At 40.6% G+C, this 24,048-nt stretch overlaps 1 protein-coding gene across 1 annotated transcript in view; it reads right to left on the bottom strand.

The window, feature by feature from the left end:
* Positions 1-24,048, bottom strand: part of luzp1 (leucine zipper protein 1) — a 61,428-nt gene that overhangs the window by 16,509 nt on the left and 20,871 nt on the right. Inside the window, exon 3 of the mRNA XM_066717454.1 lies at positions 4,410-7,626. Coding sequence (XP_066573551.1) covers positions 4,410-7,394 — 2,985 coding nt within the window. The 5' untranslated portion in view covers positions 7,395-7,626. The remainder of the gene's footprint in view (positions 1-4,409; positions 7,627-24,048) is intronic.

Genomic DNA, 24,048 nt, shown 5'->3' with positions numbered 1-24,048 from the left:
CTATGACCAGATCCAAGACTTTTCACTCAAGCTGCTTAATGATATTTAACTGTAGATATGGCAGGCACACTTGTCTAGTAGTAAGGCTGGAGGTATATATATGTACACACACATATACATACAGCGTGAGGTTTCTTGCAAATCTCTCTATACATTTAGACAAAACAACATGCTACTGAAAGGAAATTACCCAGTTGCCTGAAGATAAAGTATGTGATCAATACATCTTACCGCACTCACTTATGGCTCTGAAACCTGGACACTAAACCTAAAAATGATACAGAAACTGGAAATGCCAAGAAGCATTGAAAGATGTACATCACATCATTAAAAGTGAAAATGTTAAAAAGCACACACTGCAAGAACAGACCAAAGATGGACAAAGGATGCTATAGAACGGATCCCAATAGATGAAAAAGGACCTTGATGAAGACCACATGAAAGATGGAAATGTAAAATAAGAAGCTTTGCAGGAATTACATGGAAAAGGGAAGCTATAGATCAAAACAAGTGGAAACCTCTTGGGGAGACCTTCTTTCAGCGGTGGATTGATCCCTTTTTCCCTCTTTTGATTTCTTCCATAAAATCTGGTCCGAGTCCAAGGTAGACAATTTCTTACTTCAAGTACCTTTTGATCATCTTCACTTTTTTTCTTGGTTTTAACAAAAATCTTTAACATGATTTATCTTACACAAGCTCATTTTGAGTCCCATTTCCTTACTTGCATCTCAGATCTCTTGAATTTGAAGCGTTTTTTTTTTTTTTTTTTTTTTTTTTTTTACAAAGATTACTATACCTTTGCAGATCTTGATCTTGTCACTATGTTGGTGGAGTCTGACTGTTGATGTGGCATTGTTGTAGATATATTACATACACACAAGTCACCTTGAAATTTACAACAAAATATTTCCTTGAGGTTTGTGAACTTGTATTGTAAATGGGATCTATGGCTATGGAACTTTCCTTTATTGGTTTTACTATCAAATTAAGCCTACGGCGAGAGTTTACTGATCCATGGGATTTCTAAATACAAGACGGAGAAAAGAACAGGACATGAACAGGAAACAGAATCTGTTCACTTTGTGCGTGCGCGCGCATCCGAGTCTGGACTGAATCACTCCCTGTATGTAGTGCTGACACCAAGCCTTTTCACAGGAGTCTCATAAACCACTGAATCCCCCAGGCAGCAGACATGAACTTACACATCTCTTACACATCAGCAAAGATACACAGTGCCTGCTGTGAATGGTATGTCGCTGACAGAGGTTTCAATTCAATTTTTCCATAGAAAAAAAACGCAAGCAAAAAAAAGAAATCCTATTGACTTGGAAAAACCTAATTTAACAAATCTTTCACAGTGGATTGTTAGCCAGATTGTCACCTATGTTAAAGCATAGCAGATTGCAAGATGTTGAAATCATACTTTAGGTTATGAATGTTGCTGTATCGCAATGCTTTCTGTCAAATCCAAGTAGTTAGATGATTTGTACTAGTTTAAAAAGTTGTTTTCAGTGCAGACCGTACAATCTACAATTTGGAGAGCAGTTGATGTGATTAACAATGGGGCTACACCACTTCCCCCTTTTCTATGATTTCCCCGATACAGGGGAAGAAAGCCATCCAGTTATTATATTTTAATCTCCATACAGTATGTCTACACCAGGGACTGACTACAATATCACACCCTGACAATATACAGTAGTAAGGAATGCTGACTGCTCTAAAAGAAAGAAAAAAATGGAATTAGCAGCTGCCAGTAGGAGACTGGCTCCACAAAGCTCACTTCTGAGTGGTTTCTGGCCTCTGCTTAGATTAGCAAACAATCCTTTCAGAAACGCATCTTCAGATCCGACAGAAATAACAAATCACAACATTCCATTTCGTCTGGCAAAGACAGACTCAAGAAAAATACAAGCAAGACTTTTTTTTTTTTTCTCTGAGGTTCTTTCAGATTTTTTTTTTTTTGTAATATTGTTATGCTTATTTTGGGCCTACAGGATTAAATTCAACAAAATAAAAACGGCTGCTCCCAGCACAGTATTACCCTGTGTTTTAATTGTCAGAGCCCTTATTATGATATTTTGAAGATGCATTACAGCTGAGACAGTTAAATGGGGTCTGACCTCAATTACACACCCACACCAAAAAAAGTTGCCAAAAGATCCAATTTCCAAGTCCTTTAAAGCAAAGCCTTCTGATCATTGGGTTGGGAAGATTAAATAAGCAGATATGCTGGTGAGACCTGGTAAAGAAATGTTAGAGAGGCCTTCATCCAGAAATGGATTGATAAAGGCCAATGAGGATGATCTCACACACACGCACTATTGGTTTTCATAGAACTTCATGGTTTGGCAGAAGGAGTCAATTGCTGCAGACCTCCTCACTGCAGCTCCAGTTTACACAATACAGCTTCGTGACAAAGACCCACGTGGGAGCCGGGTCGCAGCAAAGTCCCCCGTCTGAACCCCCTAACCTCTCAGAGAATGTCGACCGCACAGCACTCACAGAAAAAACCAATCTTTCTGTATCCCTGGGACCTTCTAGCATTTTAAAAACCATGCTCTAAAATTAATCATTCTATAAAACACAAAGGGGTCCGGTAACTGATTTGGATACAAATAGCAACTACTATTAGTATCCCCAACCCCCTGCCCCCTGCCCCTGGTGATTCCAGATTAGGGGGGGGGGGCTATCCCGTGTAGAAATCAAATTTTAAATAGGTATCCTTTGTGCAAATTAAAATACTGCATTAAGCAATACTTGTAATGCTGGTTGCATTATTTTAAAGTGAGATCCACTGTAAAGGATACAAGAATCCAGTGATTGCATTGTAGCTGCTGGGGTTAAGGTTTTAAAAGGTTGGATTGTCATTAATTAATTTGTATTTATTTATTTTAAACACTAGTACCCTGAAACCTCCTGAATGTGAGTTGGCGGGAAACCTAGACCCAAGAAATGTCAGTTCTGGATACCTTTCCAGTCATTTAAATGTCATCTCTGTATTTTACATATGGCAATTATTTGTGGCTGTGATTAAATTAAAAAAAAAAAAAAAAAAAAAAATTGACCCATTTTTTATTTTTTACTTTTCCCTTAACCCATTCACAAAGTAACCAGATTTGACCTCAGCATGCTGCTGCAGGTTTTCATTTCCCTGAAAGGGGAGCGGTGGAGGCCATGCCGTGTTTTCAACAGTAGAGCTTCTGGAGTTTATTATAGGAGCACTTTTAATTGGAGAGAAAAGGGAGGGGGAGGTTGGAAGGCATTTACATTGCTCTGTTTAAAAGCATCATGGCTTTCGATAGAAATCTCAGCAGTAGCTGCCTGCGGTTTTGCAATTTTGCATGTAAATACAGCCAGCAGAAATTCCTAAATCCCACCAATATACCGTTCACTTTTATTCGCATACAGTACATGCATTTTATTTGTCTACTTAATTATATAGCTATATATATATATACATATATATACACATATCATAATTGTTTTCCAGGCGTAGTTCTGCAACTATTTCAGAAGAGTTCAATGTTCCACAGGCTGATTATGTGGTAGAGTTTAAGAGGATTTATTCTGAATCTACTGGTAAAATTCACAGGCTTTGTTCTGCAGTTTGTGTTTTAGCATTTACTTTATACAAGAAAAGGAAAACCACAAACAACAAAAAATAGGAAATACTAACATTTACAACTGAAAATTGGAATTCTAAGATTGGATGTCATTCTTCTACTGGTTATATCTGGAACTGTACATTTATTTTGTTTTTTGATTTATGAATTTATAGTTATTTGACAAAGTGTTCTACTGGCCTTCAGCTAGTTAGCCAGTCACCCTACATTCAAATTAACAGATTGTCCAGATCTGTAAAAAGGCTTAAGCTTCACTCCTTTGATCCAAAATAAGAAAGGAAAATAGCTACATGAATTTGAAACCTATTGTAGGCTATGACAAGACTATAATTTAAAACTAGTTCATCTGAAAAAAAATATATATTTTTTAAACTTTGTCTTATTTGATTGCACAGACCCACTTGATTTGATTCATAACCTAAACGTGTGTGGCAAGAATGGAAAATTAACATCACAATGAAAATCCATCTGATCCTTCCTTCTACAATTGAAAGCTAGGATGTGAAAACAAAGACATGCATGCATACACACAAAACAAAGTTGAAAACATGATTTCAGCTTCAATTTCCATATAGTCCATTTTGTTACATTTAAACTTTCTGACAGTGAATACCTTGACAAACATGTAATGTGAGGAACTTCCTTTTAATACTCAGCTAGTGAAAGAACCTTTGAACCATGGGTACAGCTTTACTTCTTTGCAATACATTGTTTTAAAGTTACAATAAATTTTATAAAATTGGAGGGAATTCAAAGTATGCAATCTTTGCTCCATGTACTTACTGGGGATTTGATGCGTTTCCAGGATATCAGTTCCTGAGCGATGACGGGCTCGTGGGGCTGGGTCCTCTCAATGACGCTGTCCAACACGCTCATGGTGCTTTGGCTCCTACGAACTGGCTCTGGGGGTTCCCGGGCCGTCACCACACTGTGTATCCTGCGCATGTATACCTCAGCGGGGCTGGGCTTTGAGCTACGGGAGGTCTCCTCCGAGTCCAGGACCGCAGTGGCCCGGTAAGCCCTCCAGGTGCTGGAAGATTCAGTCTCCTCCTCTGGGGCATCTATCCTGGGACCTCGATTCTCTTCCACAAGGCCTTGCTTGTTCCTCCACGTGCTCCTCACGGTCACATTCTTCAAGTCCACACCGGCATCTTCCTTGGACTGTTGGTTCCTCCAGCTGGTGACTGTTGTAGTAGTGGTAGTGGTGCCACCTCCACCGCCACTCTCAAATCCAGACTCGTCATTCTTGTTGCTGTTCAGCTCCGGCTCTGGGGGCTTTATGGTGAAACTGCTCCTGGAGAGCCGAGTCTCCGTCTTCACCTCCACCAGTGGCTCAGGCTCCTCAGCATCCAGGGAAGGCTTGCATGAGATCTCACTCTTAGGGATGGAGATTTCATAGGGGATGGACACACTGTTGCGGTGCTCAGTGGTGGGGGTAATCACTATGTTGCTGGTGGAAGTATGACGTTCCCTGGACAGCTCACTGCTGCTGCTACTGCTCCGGCTGCGGCTGCTGGCCCTTGAAGAGGTGGGGTCACTGGGGTAAATTGTGATGCTACTGGTCATCTTGTTCAAGATGGGTTTGGTGGAGATCTTGGGCTTGCCGTCAGAGGGCAAAGGCTCTACCCCCGTGCCGGACATCACCTCTTTACGGTCGATCTCCACGATGGCTGGCTTAATGACAGCTTTGGATCGCAGGGCCTCCCTGGGGCTGCAGACTCTGCGGATTTCGATGCCTGAGGGTGTGTGGGTGGCCTCTGATAAACTACCTTCCCTGCCTAGAGGTTTAGGTGCCTCTTCTTCAAAGGAACTTCGAGTGGATGAAGCTTCTGAGTGGGAATCTTGCAACCGGGAATATCTGTGGTGCTTTGAAACAGCAGACCTGCCACTCAATGCAGTGACCTCGGGAACAGGTTCCGTTTCTCCTAGTGAGCGCCTGGATCCTGTAGATTCAGTCTCTGAGGCCGAAGAAGGGCTCTCTGACCCATGCTCAAGTTGTGCCAAAGCAGACACAGGGGACCTATAGCTAGAAATCGATCCGTTAGGCTTTGCCGACATATAGGTTGTCACTAGGGTCTCCTCCAGGTGATCCAAGGGTTCCGAGTTGAACATCTCCTTTTCGGGGGGTAGTACACTGGAAGTCTTACTTGAGATTTCCAAAGGCACATCTGAGTTGTTGGATTCACTGTCGCTGCCAGTGTACAACTTAGAAAACCTCTCAGTTTGTTTTTTCTTACCCTCATTTTCACTAGACTTCAAAGACTCTTTCCAGGACTTTTGGACACTCTGGTCATTAGCAGCGGGAGGATAGCGACTGAGAACAGAGGGTTGCTCCCTTGTTTTCTTTACTTTCTTTCCTTCACTGAGGGATGTGCTTGTTGACATATAACTGGTTGCTGGTTCTACTGCCCTTCCTCTTTCCCTTACTGCAATATCACCAGGTCTCCCAACTCTTCTGCCCTTTACTCCTGGACTGAGAGCCCTCCTGACAGATTTAGGAGAGCTTTCACCTGACTGATTCAGATTATTGTTCCTTATCTTTGCTTCCCGCCTCTGCTGAGGAGAGAGCTCACGTGGTTTGTAGTTGGAAATAGGTGGTTCAGCAGCCACACTCCTGTACTTGGGCTTCTCCTGTCTGAAACCGCCCCGGACATTAATCTCCTCATTTTCGGCTTTGCCATTCTCAAGGATTTTGGTACTGCCAAGCTGCAGCTTCAGCTGCTCCACCTGGTCACTAAGCACTTTACTCCGATTTCTCTCTTGCAGGAACTTTTCCTGCAGCTCTCCATTCTTGGCTTCAGTGTTCTTGAAGTCCTCCTCCATCAGTTCCAACTGCTTCAAGCGGTTTTTGAGCCTCTCTATCTCCTGGTTGAGATCCTTTACTTTATTATCTTCCTGACCGTCTGTACTGTTCTTTTCATTCTCTGATTTGCTTCTTAGGCCTATGTCGTCAGTCAGCTTCAGAAAATCCAAGCTCTTTTTCCTTATGCCAAGTTTGCTGGTCAAACCAGGAGACAGCTCATCCTCAATACGGAGGTCCCCAGTCTCAGAAGAGCGCTCCAGAAGGTTGGAGGCATTCCTACTCTGGTCTGCAGTGTTGATCTTGTTGTTGTGCTCAAGTTTCTGGGTCAGCTCTTGGATTAATTGTTCATCTTCCTTCTGCTTCTCCAGCAGCCTTTTCCGCTCATTGACAAAGCTCACTGCCAGGGTCTTGAGCTTTTCCAGTTCTGCATTCAAGGTCTGCTCTGCTCTGTCCAGTCGGCTCTCCGAGGAGTCCATCTCCTTCAGTCTGGCTTTCAGGGTCTCCAACTCAGATGAAAGCTTCTTGGTCAGGTTCTTCTCCTCATTCAGGCTGAGGCAGAGCTGCGTGCAGTCAGACTTGCTCTTGCTAAAGGCCTCCTCGAGCTTCTCCAGCTCGGCCATCCTACTCTGCAGATGCTCAGTTTCAGACTTCAGCTCTTTGGTCAGCTTCTCCTCTTCCTCCAGCTTCTCCCGGACCAGCCTGCAGAGGTCCTCGGCCTTGCGCACCTCCTCATCCTTGCCCTCAATCTTCAGCACTCGCTTGCGTAATGTGTCCACATCGTTGAGCAGGGAGGAGCTGCTGCCCTCAGCCTGCATGATCTTGTCCTGCAGGTCCAGGAGCTCATCCTCAGCTTTCTGCAGGTTCTTGGTGGCCTCCTCCAGCTCGTCCAGCCGCCGGCCCAGGCTCTGCAGCTTGTGCCGCAGGTGGCGGTTAGTGGTGTCTTTGTAACTTGTAACATCTGCCATGGCTGCTTTTATTTGACAGCTTTATTAGAGGACCACATTTGCGTGGCAGTACAGTGCTTCTGATTTTTCAGTCCTACGTCACTCCTTTATTTCCTTTTCACTTCAAGGCAGTGATTTCACCCCTCTTTTTCTTTCTATTGCTGGCTTTTCTTTGGACTTCCTAAAGATGTGATGTTATGCTATATTCCACTCCGTTCCATTAAGGTTTCCAATAATCCTGTGACAGGATAACCTGAACAAGAAAAAAGAAAACGAGATTAAATAAAGTGTATGATATCATATATGATTTAATCCAGTCATGACTGTTTGATATTTAACTTTAATATATTCACATTCTAATTGATATAGGCTGGATTTGTCTAAAATTATAATGCTATCCCATTCCAAAAGACTGCTGCATAGTGACTGATTGGAAAAACAGCAGAAGCCTTCAGCCCAAATACATGCCACAGTAAACCTCACTTGACCCTAGTAGGTACAACAGTTCCAAAACCTAGAAATCATTGTAGCGGAACAGAAAATCAGATCCCAAAGGCAACCATTGTTTCTGCAAGTTATGCTTCCTGCCTTACTGATATGAATGTCAGTACAACAACCATACATTAAAAGAGCAGTAACAAATTATCCTCAATTTCCTGTTATTAAATTTTTTGTATTTTCACACATCCTGTTTCATGTACTGTGTATTTCCATTAAATTTTTTCTACGATTGGAATTGGATTGGGATTTTGAAGACTTCTCAAAGCTATGTCAGGAAGCATATCAGCATTGCACAGGTTGCTGCTGTAATGGGCGTTTCTGAATGGTGTAACACTAATTTGCTTCCCCTGCTTCATTTTTGGTAAGCACCTCTGGGAATTAATTTCAGAAGTTTTGTCGTCGTCTCCCACAGGATATTATTTAAACATTAAACATACATTTCACAAAGCATTATGTAACATGCAAGTCCTAACATACGTCCTACAGATTCATTTTGCAAATTCATTTAAATGCAAGCTTGGAGTTTTTCTGTATTCTCCTGCTTTAGTTTGCTTTAGTAGTTAATTAAAGAAAGATATGGCCTTTAAAGAGCTCTACCATAATTTTTTTATGAAAGACAAAGCCACTATATTTCTTGGCTTACTTATTGAACACTCCAGTAATAACCTTCCAAGAAGCAAGCAGTACAAATACATTTATGGTTACACATCTGTGACGAGCAAGAATGATAGAAGAACTAAACTCAATAAACTACACTTTCATCCCAAAGAGGAAACTGATCACTAAGAGAAAGATAAACTGTCCCCGTAATGGCTCAGGGTAATAATTACACTTACATTGGTTAGGAAAAGCCATAAACTATGTAGACCTATCAAAACATTAATAGCCGACTTGCATAAAATAATGCAATCCTTTTCATAACACTGCCTCTGACTTCAGACAGCATGACTAAAAAAAATATATATATATGTAAGGGCATTAATAACAGAAGGGGAGATAACAATAACAAACAGATAAACTAATAAACTAGAGTTTCTCTATGGAATATGCACATCTTCTCGATGGACAAAATTGTACAAAAAAAAAAGGCAATTTACAAAAATGCAGTGTTGAAGAAGCTATTTAAGTGAGACTCTATACACTGTTTTTGTTTTAAGAAAGGCTATTTTTATGGAGGGATTTATATAGCAGGAGCTACTACACAGAGAATGTGAGAGTAAGAGAGTGATAGTGGCAGAGAGAGAGAGAGAGAGAGAGAGAGAGAGAGAGAGTATGACCATGAGGAACAATTTGCTGTGATTGATTGTACGTTGCAGTGCGATTGCACACTCAGCATTATGCTTTTACAGTTCAGCTTGATTATAGCAATGATCAACACGAGCTCTTAGAAGAGTCATAAAAAGGATGGGGGTTGGGAAAATTATTCTGGGCTCATCTTTTTTCTTTGCAGGAATTACGTCTGCTGCCAAACCGCCATTGTTAAAGAGGGCCAGGATTAAATTACCTCAAGCCATAATTCTAATGTAGCCCTAGTGTTCAGTGCTGCCATTTGAAATCACCTACTCCGTTTCACTCGATCTCTTCAAGCACCCAGCACTGATTTCTTGTCTGGTCAGTGCTTCTCAGATCCCAGTCCCCTGTATACTCACATGCAGCTGTCGACACTACCACAGAAACAACTCTTGTTGCATGATGCAAGTCCGCATGAAAAAAGACTTTGGTCAAAATGTGAAGGGCAACGTTGATGATAACCAACATAATAATTATAATTTTCTGACCTACTTCCATTTCGACCAATATCAAACCAGACCAGGTTAAAAGGCTCATTTGTAAATCTCACTTGTTTGTTAACATACAACGGTGAGGAAAACCCATACAAAATCCATACATGTTGTTCTCTCCATCTCATCCATGTCTCTGTCCCTCCCACGTTGTCAAGGGCTGAATAGAATGGTCTTACAAAATATATATTTTTAAAATCACATAAAATTGTATCGCTTATGGTGTCACTACTATACCATTTGAGTGAAACAGGTAATCTTCTAGCCCGACTATTTATTAAGAAATTATGTGGAGCAATAAGACAGGAGGTATGCAGCCATGAAAGAATGCTTGCATTGATTAACAGATGACATTAACATGAAAGACTGCCTGTCAGCAGCTGCCCTATAAATTGAAACCTGATGGGTTTATGAGTCTTATTGACCACTCAGGTGTTTCTCTGCATTCTTCTATCCCAAATTAAACTGAGAGGCCTGCGCATATTGCAAACGACATCATTTATTGATTGTGATTTTCTCCCCATATTCCAATGTAAGCACATACAGAAGAAGATTCAGTAACCCAAAAGCACTTGCATTATTTCTCAATAACTGCAGATGTTTATGACTGAAAAGGAAACTTAAAATGAATTCAGCAAGAAACAACTCTCAAAGGAAACCATGTGCTTGTGGGAAGAAAGCATTTTCTTCCCATGTTAAATCTCAGCCCTGGATTTTGTCAGTGTCTGGTTTGACATTATTATACAGCACTGACTGTCATAATGAAATCAAATATTTGCTACAGAAGTGTAAGTGTTACACGAAATATTCCAGTTGTCTTTATCTCCAGGTCTCTTATTGCTTACTGAATTGGAGTCTGAATATTATTATATATTTCTTAGCAGACGCCCATATCCAGGGCGAATATGATTTGGGACTCATTTTATGCCTCAGTTCGCTCTCTTTCTATATATTTCCAAAGATCTATTAATATCTGCCAGGTAGCCATACCATACATCATAATTACTCTTCTGCAATAATGTTTTGCATTCCAAAATGCACTGGTCTGATCCAGCAGTGGGCAGAATTTCTATTTTAGTGAAAGTGGCTTTTCATCTTTCATTCTTCTGAACAAGTGAGCCACCCACAGAGAAGCCAAAAAGCTTATTATTAAATAATATTGCAAGGGTTTCCCCCACAGTAATGTAAAACGTATGTATTCCACAATCTAAACCGAGAAGTGTGGTTGCTGTGTGCAGACAGAATATCTACACACTCAACACAGAGAGGAGGAAGGGGTAATTAAGTAGAAAAATATGTATTGATATGTTTTTTGACAATCTTTATAAGGAAAGGGATTGTCTTATCAAGTTGTAAATATTGAGTAGATTCATAGGTATTAGACATACGTTGATGTTGTCACCCAAATATCATTAAATTATAATTAGACACCTTAAAGACTGTGTTATCTGAATATAATTACAATTTAAACAGGAGACTTAAATCGGGGAATGGTTTGTAACTCCCTGAACTTGCCTCTGTTAAGTTTAGCAATTTTGTTTTTTATGAACCCCTCGGTCATCTTGCCGCGTGAAGGTGGTCTGTCTGTAAAAACCACTAAATCCTAAACCCTAATCCTTTGCACAGTGGTGGCTACTGATATTGTGCCGTAAGGACTACCCTTGGTTGGCACTGCCTAATCCAGCCCTGCCAACTTTCCTTGAATAACAAGACACCCTGCCGGTAATGCTTCAAAATCCACTGGACCGTGCAAAGCAGCTTTGGCAAGGACGACAGAGCCAGAGTCATCAAAATACCTATCTTTAAACTGCCACACATAAATGAGGGGACTTGACTTGGTCTAAACTAGACATCTCACCTTGCCGAAAGTCAACCATTCGGAGTCTTTTTCTGAACCTCAAACATTAGCGGAGATAGAGTAGAACTGGGTGTGGAAGTATTTAAAAATTATTTTGAAGGGCCTGGTTCTTGCAATACCCATGTGTCCTGATTTGACATCCCATTCAGACAAATGCATACTGACATGCAGCTCAATAAATGCTGCCAACACTGCCAATATTTGTGGTGGTCTAATAAAAATCTTGAGTACCTCCCATTTCCCACCTAGTCAAAGCCAACTGTGTATTTTCTAAAATTGCATTTTCCTCCTTGATCAGGACTATCGTTATATGACCACTGCATGTAGCACTGATATTAATATTGGTAGATTTTCATCACGTCCAGAAAATAAATTCAGATCATTTGGAAGGCTTGCAAGCATCAGCAGTGCCCTGCTTTGATTAGATTTTTTCTGATTTAAAAATAAGAAAACTAAAGAAAGAGACATCAACCCGATCCTTTCCCAGCCTGAGTGAACTCTACATGCTCTCTGAGAGAGAGCCTCCACTTCCTGCAATTGAGAAGGGAAGTTCATTACTTAACCTTTCACCCTCCTCTCACTCTAATTGCTGTCATTGAGATGAATGAGGCTGGGGCTGTGGGGGTTACCCAATGAAGAGACTGGAAAAGTCAGAACTGGAAAAGCATGAGTGGGTCCAGATCCTGAAAAGAATACAATAAAAAACATATATATTTAAATACATAAATATTGCACGAGGACTCAAAACAGTACTGCCAACTTATAGGCGCAAGAGGAAAAACCCGAGCCTTGACATAATTAGAGAGAGTTTGATCTGCCTGGGTCTTCTCCAATGCCAACATCAAATTTGAAGTTGAATCGTTTCCAGTGTTGGGAGCCTCAGACATGAAGGTTACAATCATGCACTATATCATTAGTCTTAAGCTATGTTTCCTGTCTGTGCTCTCGGCACATTTTGTACAATCCAAACTGCAAGTTCCTCTGCACTTGACGTTACTTTGGAAACGCCATGTATTCCTTCAATAGACGTATATTTAAAATCGGCCTTTTGCCAATGACACCAACACTCTGCGACTGGTTTATGTGTTAAAGAGAAGGACAAAACCCGGCCTCTACACAGGATAGCAGTTCTTGGCTTCTTCTGCACTTAGTAGTTGCAAGATGTTGGCAGGGGTTGAATTAGCCACAAATGCGGCAACCTGATGCTTGTGCTGCATTTTTATTTTCCAAAACCCATCTAAATTTTCAATGTGCTGTTTCCTGGACTGTAATTTTTTACAGCCTGTTTTGGAAAAAGCCTATCAAAAGCTATACATTACTAGTATGCGTGTCCTGAGAAGGCAGGCAGGCTACAGTGAAAACGGGCTTAAAGACAAAAATATACTGTGCTTGGTTTGTCTTTTTTTGGCCTGAGAATAATTACCTTTATCCTGGTGGTATTCGAGGTAGATCTGGATCTGAGCTTTTTCATAATTGATAAGCATGAGCATTTATTTTTCATTTGCCACACACCAAAAACAGGTGTGATGAACAGGGGAGCAGAAAGATTGTCAAAAGAATGCAACCTGCTTTTTCAGACGAGTGGTATTGCATCAGCAATCGATTTAAATTCAGCTCAATTCAGCTGTGCTTTGTGGTGATTGAAACATTGCAGATGAAGCTGAAAAAGTATAACGTATAAATAGATAACTGCTGATCTTCCAATAGCAGAGGCATACACTAAATACAAGTGGTGTTTATTAGCTTTGCATCTAGAGAGTCAGACTCCCACTACAGCAGACAACTGTGTTAATTAATTTATAAATAACTTTGCAACAGGAGGAAAAAAAAAAAAAAAAAAATAATAATAATTACAAAATGACCTACCCTAGGGATGAAGTCTAACCTTTCTTCTGATACTAACTGACGTGGGACTGAGGCTGCCTGTAGTTCGCAATGCAGATTCAAATTTGTGATTTAAGGACAGCAGACTTGAAGTATGTCTGAAAATAAGTGTGTGTGTGTGTGTGTGTGTGTGTGTGTGTGTGTGTGTGTGTGCCTGCACGTTCAGTGCAGGAGTTAAGCACTGTCCAGGAAAAAGAAGCCGCAGAAACGTACTGCAGTGGTTTCCCAGTGATTCGCACTCCCCCCTCCTTCCATACCCAGCCATCCCCTCCCCTTCCTAATCTCCTGGAGCATACGAATCCCATCTTTATCAGAGGACTGCGAATCTCCTTCAGGAAGGTCAATAACGCTTGTAAAGGGAGAGGGGTCTTCTTACTGGGGTGCTCTGTTGACCTGCTATCTGTTTTCATGGAATTTACCAGTTAAATCTAAAGAAAAATCAATAGGCCCGTCTCCTCCCAGGCAGCTGTTTCTGTTTATTGTAGGGGGAAAGGTGACGTCTTGGTCAGTAAAGCACAGATATACACAATCATACACACACATATATATAAATCACATTATTCACATACATTAACACTAATCCACACACACACACACATACACACACACACTTATTTCCAGGCATACGTCAAACCTGCTGTCTTCACCTCATGAAATTAATCTGCATTGAGAACTGCAGGCACTGTATATACTACACACACACACACACACACACAAACACTAATACATCATGGCAAGAAGAGCAGAGAGAAACTATAGACAAACATCATAGTCAACTAAACCCTTTCAACATATTTAACTTATTTAAGGTAATACTTTTCTTTAATATATTCACATTAATAAAAGTTATGCACATGTACATTTGACAAGTACTTTTAAAAGTACTCCATGTTATGGATTTGCCACTTAGAAACATAAACAACTTACACTATTGGAGAATGGTGCACTGATCAACTAGGACGAGATGCTCTGGTGATACTGATAGCCAAGATGGTCAAATGCAGAAATACTTCTAACATTGTCTTTTTGATGCAATGTAAAAAAGCAAACTGTGTAAGGTGCGATAAGAACAAACAATCTATAGCAGGAAACACCTGATCTATCTAGTCTCTCTAGCTGTTTCCACCAAACTTCTCTCTTACAGGGCACTTTCATTTCCTATTTCTATTTTCATTCTTTGCTTACAAACTCTTGCTGAAGCGCACAACACTTCTGGATATTATTGTAGCAGTTTCTATAAGCAAGTGGGTGTGTGACAGTCTGAAAGTCACAAGTCTGCCTTTTATTTCTTGTTCTCTGAAGGTGACAAGTTGCGGTTTGAAAAGGGAAACTTAAATGTTCACTTTAAATTGAGTTGTTTTCGGTAAGAATTCAAATGCATTCCTATTCATTCCAAGCACAGAAACTTTCCAAAAAAAGCAATTAAAGTACCGAACACAATCTGCAGGTGAATGGATTGATTTGTATCCGTTTGCCTGAAGCACTCAATGTCCTTCTGCTATCAGAATGTTAAACTCAAGCATGTTGTTTAAAAGCATTTATTAAATACCTTTGAAATTTTGATTTTTGTACCTTAAATAATCATAAGTTTGAGACCTAATGCCCAATTAGACGTGAAAGAAGGGCACAGCAATGGATAAATGTGTGCTTCGTACAGCTAACTATAACAGAATCCTCCATAACAGGCCCACGTTTTGCAAACCTATGCAAACTTAAGCTTGCTCAGTCAGCTGCTACAAATCTCTGACTTTTGCAGGCAAGAATAGCAAAATCCAGCTCCTTTCTCTCCATTGTACAGACTGTTCTGCTTCTCTCTTGAAGATCTATTGCTCTTCTGTTGTGTGCCTCTACAAAAAACACATAAAAGCAGCCTGGAAATATCCTTAAAAGGTAATAATCATGGGCAGAATATTTGCCAGTCTTTTTTTTTTTTTCTCCTCCCTTGTTGTAGTTTTTCACCCCCTTCTGACTCTCCAGTCTATCGAGATATGTCAGCAATGATGCCAAACGTTTTCCTAAGCCCTTCCACTTACAACACACTGCATTCTGTCAGTGTTAGTGCCACACACACACACACCCCTTAGATTTTCAAATGAACAGGAAGCTAAGTTTTGTAAGCTGTTTAGTCTAAGTCAGTTTTATTCTGGCATGATAAAGTACAAATATTTATTAGCAATTCAGTACATATTTAAAAAACAGTAGGGACAGTAATTAATTCTTATGAATTAGTTTAAAAACTAATTTCTAGGTTTGACTTTCATCAGATTTGACTTCCAAATTATGAAAGTCCAAAAATGCTATCTGTATGATTTCGTTTTTATATTGTTATGTTACATCAGCGGTCTCCAGTCTTGGTCCTAGAAAGCTCTAGTTAGCTAACTATCTAGTTAGTTTTATAGGTCACTAATTCACCAGTTTCTAAAGACTAAATACATGTTAGTAATTGATTAATTAAGCACCTTCTCAAATAAGGGAATTCTGCTCCTTGAGTGCTGAAGGATATTCAGGAGCTTGTTCTAAATTATTTATCTTCACTAAATGAATTTACCAAAACACCTACCCAACTGATCAAAATGTAATGTTTCACAGATTTATAAATGCACAATTCAAAAGTAATTATTAATTCTGTCTGTTTTACAATTGTGGTTCAAATGATCCTCAATAAACGCATCTCAGGTGAGTATCAGATAAACCCAGCGGGGGCGGGCAATTGAGTCGGTGTTGGTGCGCAGTGCTGCGTGTGAATGAAGGACTGTGTCGCTGCAGTGCAGGTAGAGACTTGCAGGGGTGGGGGGGGAGGTTCTGCGGATCAACTGTGCTGAGGTTACAGTACGTCTCTCTCTCTCTCTCTCTCCTCCCAGCTCAGGCCCTGTAACCTTGGGTTGCTGGGAGCCGAACAGCTGCTGAGTCAGCGCAGAAAGAATGCAGCACTAAGAAAATGAAACCAGGCGAGCAGAGCGTTTTCCTAGCAGACCGAGCTCTGCTGGAGTGACACAGATGCTGCTATCTGGGCTAAACAGGCCACACTGGAGATGCGCAAACTGAACATTTGGTTCTTCTGTTTTCTGGGAGTGGGTGTTGGGGTGGCTCCGACTCATGCTTAACTGTGAAGCAGCTGTAATAATTTGTGATAATTTACCCGCACTTCCCAAGAAGATGCAAAGCAAAGCCGATTAGCCTGGAAGGAGAGGAAGGGAATGTTGCCAACAGATCACCCTTTTTAGGTTTCAATCAGTTTTTGATCAAACGCAAAGGCTTTAGTTCAAATTGAAACATACTATTTGCCTTGTCTACGTGGGAGTTGAGAATGCTTATACAAGAAGCAATTCCCACAACTGCTCCAAACCTCCTCCTAGAAAACAATATGATTTTCACCAATAATCAATTCACACAAGTCAAAATGAGAGACATGAAAAAGTAAAATCATGTGCAAGACAACTTTTGTATCCAGACGAAGTGCAACTATTGCATTATAATTTTCAAGTTTTGCTGGAACAGTCGTCTTTCAGTTAATAACGGCGCTTTAATATAACCTTTGCACAGATTCAGTGACAAGGCAAAAGATGAAAAAAATAAAAAATGCACACTGGCTACTGAACTGGGTTTCATTTCCACAGCATGTTTCTTTTATGAGTCAGATCCGTTTTCCCTACAGCCCTCTCTATTTCAACCTGTTCTGGTAACCTGTTCCTTTGAAGGTCAAAGGTTAGAGAGGGAACAGAGAAACTGCTGCTGCATTTTAGCATGTGAGGAGAACAGCAATAACTAAAAGTTGACATACGATAAATAAGTCTGCTTTCACAGGCATATTTATTAATTTGTGCTTCTATACTTGTATTTATCAGTTTCTTATCTTAGTTAAAGGGACTACTTCTCACAATGCACTACAAAGCACTGGCAAGCATACTCGTGTTCATAGTCTGGAGTTAAATATTTTCAGGGTCCGGCCAAGAGAATAATCTGTTAAAGATCTTTGTTAAACTGGAATAAAATGTATAAGGGTGGATTGTGCCAGACTAATTCTGTACCCAGCACATGAAAATGTTTATACTGTTCATTTTATGTTTTTAACCGTGTTGGTTGTATTCTTGTTTTGTATGCTATTGTACGAGACAACTTTACGCAAAGATGCACAATTCCAGAAATACTAAATAATGAAATATTGTATTAGATTCACACACACATAAAGAAGATAATTCACAAGACAGATTGTGTGCTGCATCTTGTAGATCAGGTTTTGTGTGGGAGGGTGGAGAAGGAGTAAAGACCAGAGTTACATTTTGTTCAAGGAGATTGAGATGTGTGAGTGATGCTTCCAACCATAAAAAAAAAAAAAAAAACTGCTTATCAATCCCTTGAAGTCACTGACATGACAGCCAGCTATAAATGTCAATAAAAATGCATAAACAGCTCTGAAATGTGCTTCTGGTGTTCAGTTCAGTACACAATTTCACGCCACTTACACTGCTTCCAAAGATGAGACTCTGGGCAAATTAATTTGGATTCCAGTCACATAAATGGCCAAGTGATGGCAGCAATGGGAAGCCTCAGTCAAGCACTTCTGCATGCATTCGAAACGCTGGGCCTTCCCTGCCCTTTGTGCAGTGCCGACCCACTCACAGACAAAGGGGGCCAAAGCTCCTTGGGCTGCCGTGAAGGGCTGAGCTGGTGCTAGGACAACACACAATACACTTGAAGGCCGTTTCTATCTTGACTAAGACCCCGCATCATTTGGGGCTGAAAGTGCCAAGACCTCACAGCCTGGATGTCGGCCCACGTTCTTGACAGATTAAAGAGAATATGAAGAAATCGCCATATTGGCCGAACAGGAAACATTCCTCGATCATGAAGGACACCATGCATATGACACAACGGTGAACTGACAGAATGAGAATATGCTAAGCACCCTCACCACGAGCATTACATACTAGAGACCAGTGGTCCAACCTGCAGGTCACCCCAAATCGAGTTCCAAAGCCAGGGAACACATGTTAGTCATTGATTAATTCAAACACTCTTCTGCAGAGGGAACTCTCATCCTCGAGGGCTGCAGGGTATGCAAGACAAATTATCAACGATCTCCAATTCACACAGTTCACCATACACTACCGACTTAACTGATCTGAACTAAGTTTCCAAGCCTTTATGAATCGACTAAAGAGGGAGATGGAAACCCCTGCTTGATTGGGGATCCCTGGGACACTAGAAGTCTAGTGTGGCTAGTACAATAAATACATACTCCTGTCCCACAATACATCCCAATCCTAAAACAACAACCAAACAAAAGATACTGTGAACAAACAAGTGGAGGCCCTGTTCCACCAGACAAAGGAAACACTTGTGATTCTATTTGTCTACTTATAGTACATTTATTTGCCTCCCCTGCCTTTGCCATCTATGAAGGCAGTTCAGACAATGACATTATAATTACCAGTATGCACCACAAAAATTACCCAGTATGTGTGCACGGCTTTGTTTACGCAGACAGCCATAAGATTATTCACTGGGCTCAGAAAGGATTTCTCAATCTCTGATCAGCCCCCTGAATGACAAAAAAACAACAAATTTCTATTACCATGACACATGCTGCATTATGCTTTCTTTAACTCTCCAGCAAAAATACAAAAATAGGACAAAAAACTACCTCCCCCAATCTACCCACAAGAAGGAAGAGGGCCTAATTGGGACATGCTGCAGTGAAGGGAGCCAGTCTGATACAAGGGGTGTCTTAAAACTGCCTGTTGACTCACATTATCAAATGTTCAGTGTGGTTGTCCAACACTGTAAAATTAAACAAGCTGTATCTTGTACTGATAATATTAAACAGGAAAGATGTGTTCAAGATATTCCACTTAGATCATGCCCTCCCCTTCAGGAACAAATAACAACTGGTAAACAAAAAACAAAAAACAAAAAAACAAAAAAAAAAAATATATATATATATATATATACACACACACACACACACACACACTAGGGATGTTAATAGTTTAGCATTTAAACATTAACAAATTGATAAACGTTTATTTTCCTCTTAAATTCTTAAAATTTAAAACTGATGGACATTTTTTTGTTTTTTTGTTTTTTTGGTTTTGGACATTATTATTATTAATAATATTTGTTGTTGCACCATCACCATTTGTTCTACATCACATGGCTATTCACCTCCCAATATCTTTCATGCTTTTAATTATGATTTGCCATATCAACTTTGGGAGCAGGAAATAATGTGCTGTGTTTTGAAATGTAGAGTTTAGTTACAGGGGCAGCACAGGAATGATGCTGAAAAACATGAAACAAAAGCATCCTTTGCATTCAATGTCTGTTACTAAGACTAGGGCAGGATCTAACATGTAAAACGTGGGTCTCAAGAAACAATGATGCACACGTATGCTGGTAGTAAATGTGGCAAAACTGAAAACATTAACTGGTTGATCGTTGAGATTGATCGCAATGGATATGCACCTGATTTCAACTGTCCAGTTATTTTTGTTATTGCGCGAAACGTGATTCCTAATACTTAGATTTATTGGGAACGTAACTCCTTTAGTTTATGTATAATTAATTGGAACAGTAAGCAAATAATATTTTAGCAATATTTAAAACGGACAGCAACGAGATAATATTTCTGTATTCCGTCAATCATTCTGTTATGATATTGCTTAGCTGTTTCTACATGTTACATCTTCATCAATATTTAAAAATTCAAGTTTAAACTTTTACTCAATTTAATTTAACATCCCTAATATACACACACGTCGTTCTGTGTACAGATCTAGATCTAGCAAAAAGATAGTCCCATACACATATTTATGAAAAGAAACTGACTCTCCAGGTGCAGTGAATAAATAAACACACACACCTCTAGTTGCCTAGTCCTGTCCCCATTGCCTAATCATGTGCTGGGAAAACAAACAGTAAATGTGTAGTTCTTAGAGATTGTGCTGCACAAATACTTTAAGCCAAGGAAGAGTCACAGTTCTCTGAGATACAACCTGATAGGAGAGAAGCCCGTTTATTTGCTTAACCTTTAAAACATTTAAGGAGCTCCCATTGAAACAAGCTGAAGGTGGCACGTAACCCAGGGACTCAAAACAAACAAATGGATGAATAAATTGAAGACACATACCTCTTTAAAATGCAAATTGTTCTGACCTAGACTATGTCATAGCTGACTTTGGCCTAGATTCACAGTATGGACTTGGCTGAATATAGCCGAGGTTAGGTGTGCTCGAGTCTGACAGGGCTTCCCCACATTGGGGCACAAAGCAGCCCTTGTAGTTTAACGGGCACCTGTGAGTGGCACAGTATTATCCCTGTGAGCTGCATCAATCCTCCACACAATCCCATAGCAGTGCTGTTTGCACTGCGGACGCCAGTGTGGAACGAAGCTGTTGGCTTAGTGGTGCACATTTCTGAGTGTGAGTGTGTGTTAATTGCCAACATCTCTCTCTCTGATGATTAGAAGTGTGAGAAATTCCATGTTAGAAGGTAATTAATACATTGTACTGCTTGATAACAAGGATATATGTTTTCTGCCTGTGTAATCTTCAAGAATTATTTTAGGTTTTAGTCACTTAAAAAATAAGTAGCTAACAATAGAGTCTAGATAAGTCTATTGATCGAAGAAAGTGTCATGCCCAGAGAGAGGTGTAGATCCTGACGTCTGGTCTCTATTCCAGTCAGACGCCCCCCCCCCCTGAGCCGCTGGCAGCTCCACTATTTACCTTGGCCTGGGACTCACAAACAGTTTACACAGGAAGGGACGTCAGGAGCACAACGTTTCCCTGGTTTTTCTTTGGCTTCCTCTTGGGAGGGTCACACCCTGCACTGGGTCGTGGAGGCTAACATAGACTGAAGACCCCCCGCCCCCCCCACCCCCAACAGAGCTCCTACCGAGTCGCAGCCCTGCAGCTTTATAAAGCAGATTTCCGTACAGACTATGAAAAGGGTGAGGCAACACGGATCTTATTTGCCGACAATTACATGTGGCTTGTGGAGATAGTGGTCAAACGCGGAGTTTTAGATATACTCCCGGACACACTAGTTAAAGCGCCCCCCCCCCCCCCCCCCCCCAAATACTCAGTATCAATAAATATCCTGCTTAGAACGGCAATTCAACATACAGACTCAAAACCATATTATTTTACTTCCTTGACAATGTAATAGCATTTGATAGTGGATAGTGGACAGATATAGCACTTTGTTTAATACTATATTTCTTAGCAGACTTCCTTATCCAGGGCGACTTACGACTGTTACAATACATGACATTTTTACATACAATCACACAGTTCTCAGGTGGGTTCTTACTGGAGCAATCGAGTGTCTCGCTCAAGAGCACAACAGAGACCACACTAAGCTGCAAAAACCATAACCAATTATGGAATGTTTAAGAGCCTGCTTAAAATTCCTTGTTGCTAACTTCAGTGGGGTGCACATTTTCAACTGTGTTGTCATACTGTCTAACTATGATGATTTGTCTAGCATGAACTGATGAGTCTTCCCAAACAATTTCTACAGCAGCAGCACCCCAGCTTCATAAATATAAAGGTTTTAATACTTTCTCCAAAGCTTCTCTCGCTCTCTCGCTCTCCTTGGAAATTCATACAAGTTACAGCTTTGTTAAAACGGACGCAGGTTTCGACTAGCTTCATCAAAAGAAAAATAGCAAGGCTGGTAATTGAAAGTGGGCCACAGGCACAGACTTGAATCTTGGGAATTCAACCATGAAACAAAAAACACAAACAAATTAACCCCAAAAAACTTGAAACGTGAGATTAATTACACTTGACTGAAGTGGAACAGCAAAAATGTGGCTGTACTAAAAACTGTCCAGCATGGTGTCTTCCAGGTTCAAGAACAAAAACAAAACTTAAAAAAATGAACTCTGAACTCTGCTCCAGTGTCTGGATCAATTGCCCCTCCTCCACCCCAACTGCAGAGATCAAGGCTAATCATTGAAATGGCCAATGATTAATGGGAACCCATTTTACAATCCCTGCGCTTTCAATAGCAATTGACATCTTAACGGCCACTACGACACTCCCTGCCTGCTAGAAGCGGGGGGGGGGCTCAGTCTGGAGGTTGAATGTGAAACCTGCTTTCCTTCAGACCTACAGCAGCACTGTAGCGTTAGCCAAGGGATGGGACCTGGCTCGAGGCGTTGACAGCACTGAAATGTATATGTGTGTTCTACAGCTGCAGCTTAAGGGAAGCAAAAGTGGGGGCATAAGAGAGGAGGAGATCTAAATTCAAACCACATCTTTCAAGGTTGAATTACATTAAGGAGAATTTATTTTCATTTTTTTAAATAAAACTTGTCTATTATGGCTAATATAAAAAGCAGGGGAGCTGACGTGACTTTAATCATATTAGGGCCTGACTTAATAGAAACTGAAGTAGGCTTTTTCCACACATCTGGGTAATGTATTACTCAGAGCAGAGGGAGGAATCTGGTGTTAAAATTCAGATTTGTTATTTTAAATTACATTTTAAAGCCTTGTGAAGCTGATCTGAAACTAAACTAATTTGCAATCAGTCATTGAATCATTTGCTTGCCTCCTCCACCTGTCGGACATTAAGGGTTAAGGAACAAAACTGTTTACTGACAGTTGGCACCGAGCCTCCTGATTTTAGCATCACCACAACAGTCTCCGTGAGCTGGCGTTGGGCAGTCACTGCAGCAGAACTGCATTGTGGGAGGTGTCGTCTTGGCTACGTCCGCAGCATCCTCTCAGAATGCTGAAGAGGCTTTAGCAGAACAGCACTGCAGCAGGACTGCAGCACCGAATGGCCTGTTATTGGCTGTGAAACAGGGGAAGATTTTTTTTGGGGGGAGGAGGGGGTTGGGAGTCACAAGCCCGTCATTGCAAAGCAGGCTGAAAAGACGTCAGAATTTGCGTAGATCTCAGCGTTTCTCTGATCCCTTTAGAGAAGGGCTCATGCACTGCCTGTGACTCAGAGCCGTGCAGAGATGGGACTGCAGCAGTTTTAAACCTGCTACTTAACTACTGCAGTACCTGAATACAGTGGTTTAGGTAATTAAAGAGAAGACAGTCAAGTGTGCCCCTGGCCTTACCTTGAATTTAATTATTTTGTGATGATGCTAAATATAGTTTTATGCACCAGTCTCCTTTTTCCATCTAATTTCTTCTTTAAAATGATATTAAAAGAGATTGGATGCCAAATAGTGCATGGCTGCCTGATGCAAACATATGGGTTATTAAGAACAATCCCTAATGCTTTCAAATGTTGGTAGAAAATGTTCTATATTAGCAGCTCAACTAACATTGTACGCACATGGTGATGCATGTCAATAGACCTTAATTTAGAAATCCTTAAAACTGAACACCTCCTACAGCTATCGTGCACAAAACAAGATTTAAACCACCTGCTTTCTATTTCTTGGACTCTCTGAACCGATACTGTTGTGTAACCACAGTGCATAGCAGCATAATCAGAAATCTGATTGGGTAACAAATAAATAAAAGACCAATAAAGATAGCATATCGGGAAGCATAATACCCACCCAAAACCTGGACAGATTTGTTGAAAGATGTCTTCTGTTTATAGAAACAGTGGTCGGAGCATCTAGGACCAGTTCCTCTGGTTTTTGGTCAAACTTCAATTACAATTGCTAAATCGAGCC

The sequence above is a fragment of the Amia ocellicauda genome, chromosome 11, assembly GCF_036373705.1.
Source record: "Amia ocellicauda isolate fAmiCal2 chromosome 11, fAmiCal2.hap1, whole genome shotgun sequence".
Lineage (NCBI taxonomy): Eukaryota > Metazoa > Chordata > Actinopteri > Amiiformes > Amiidae > Amia > Amia ocellicauda.
Note: the sequence above shows the minus strand (reverse complement) of the source record. Positions and strands in the feature narration are given on the sequence as shown.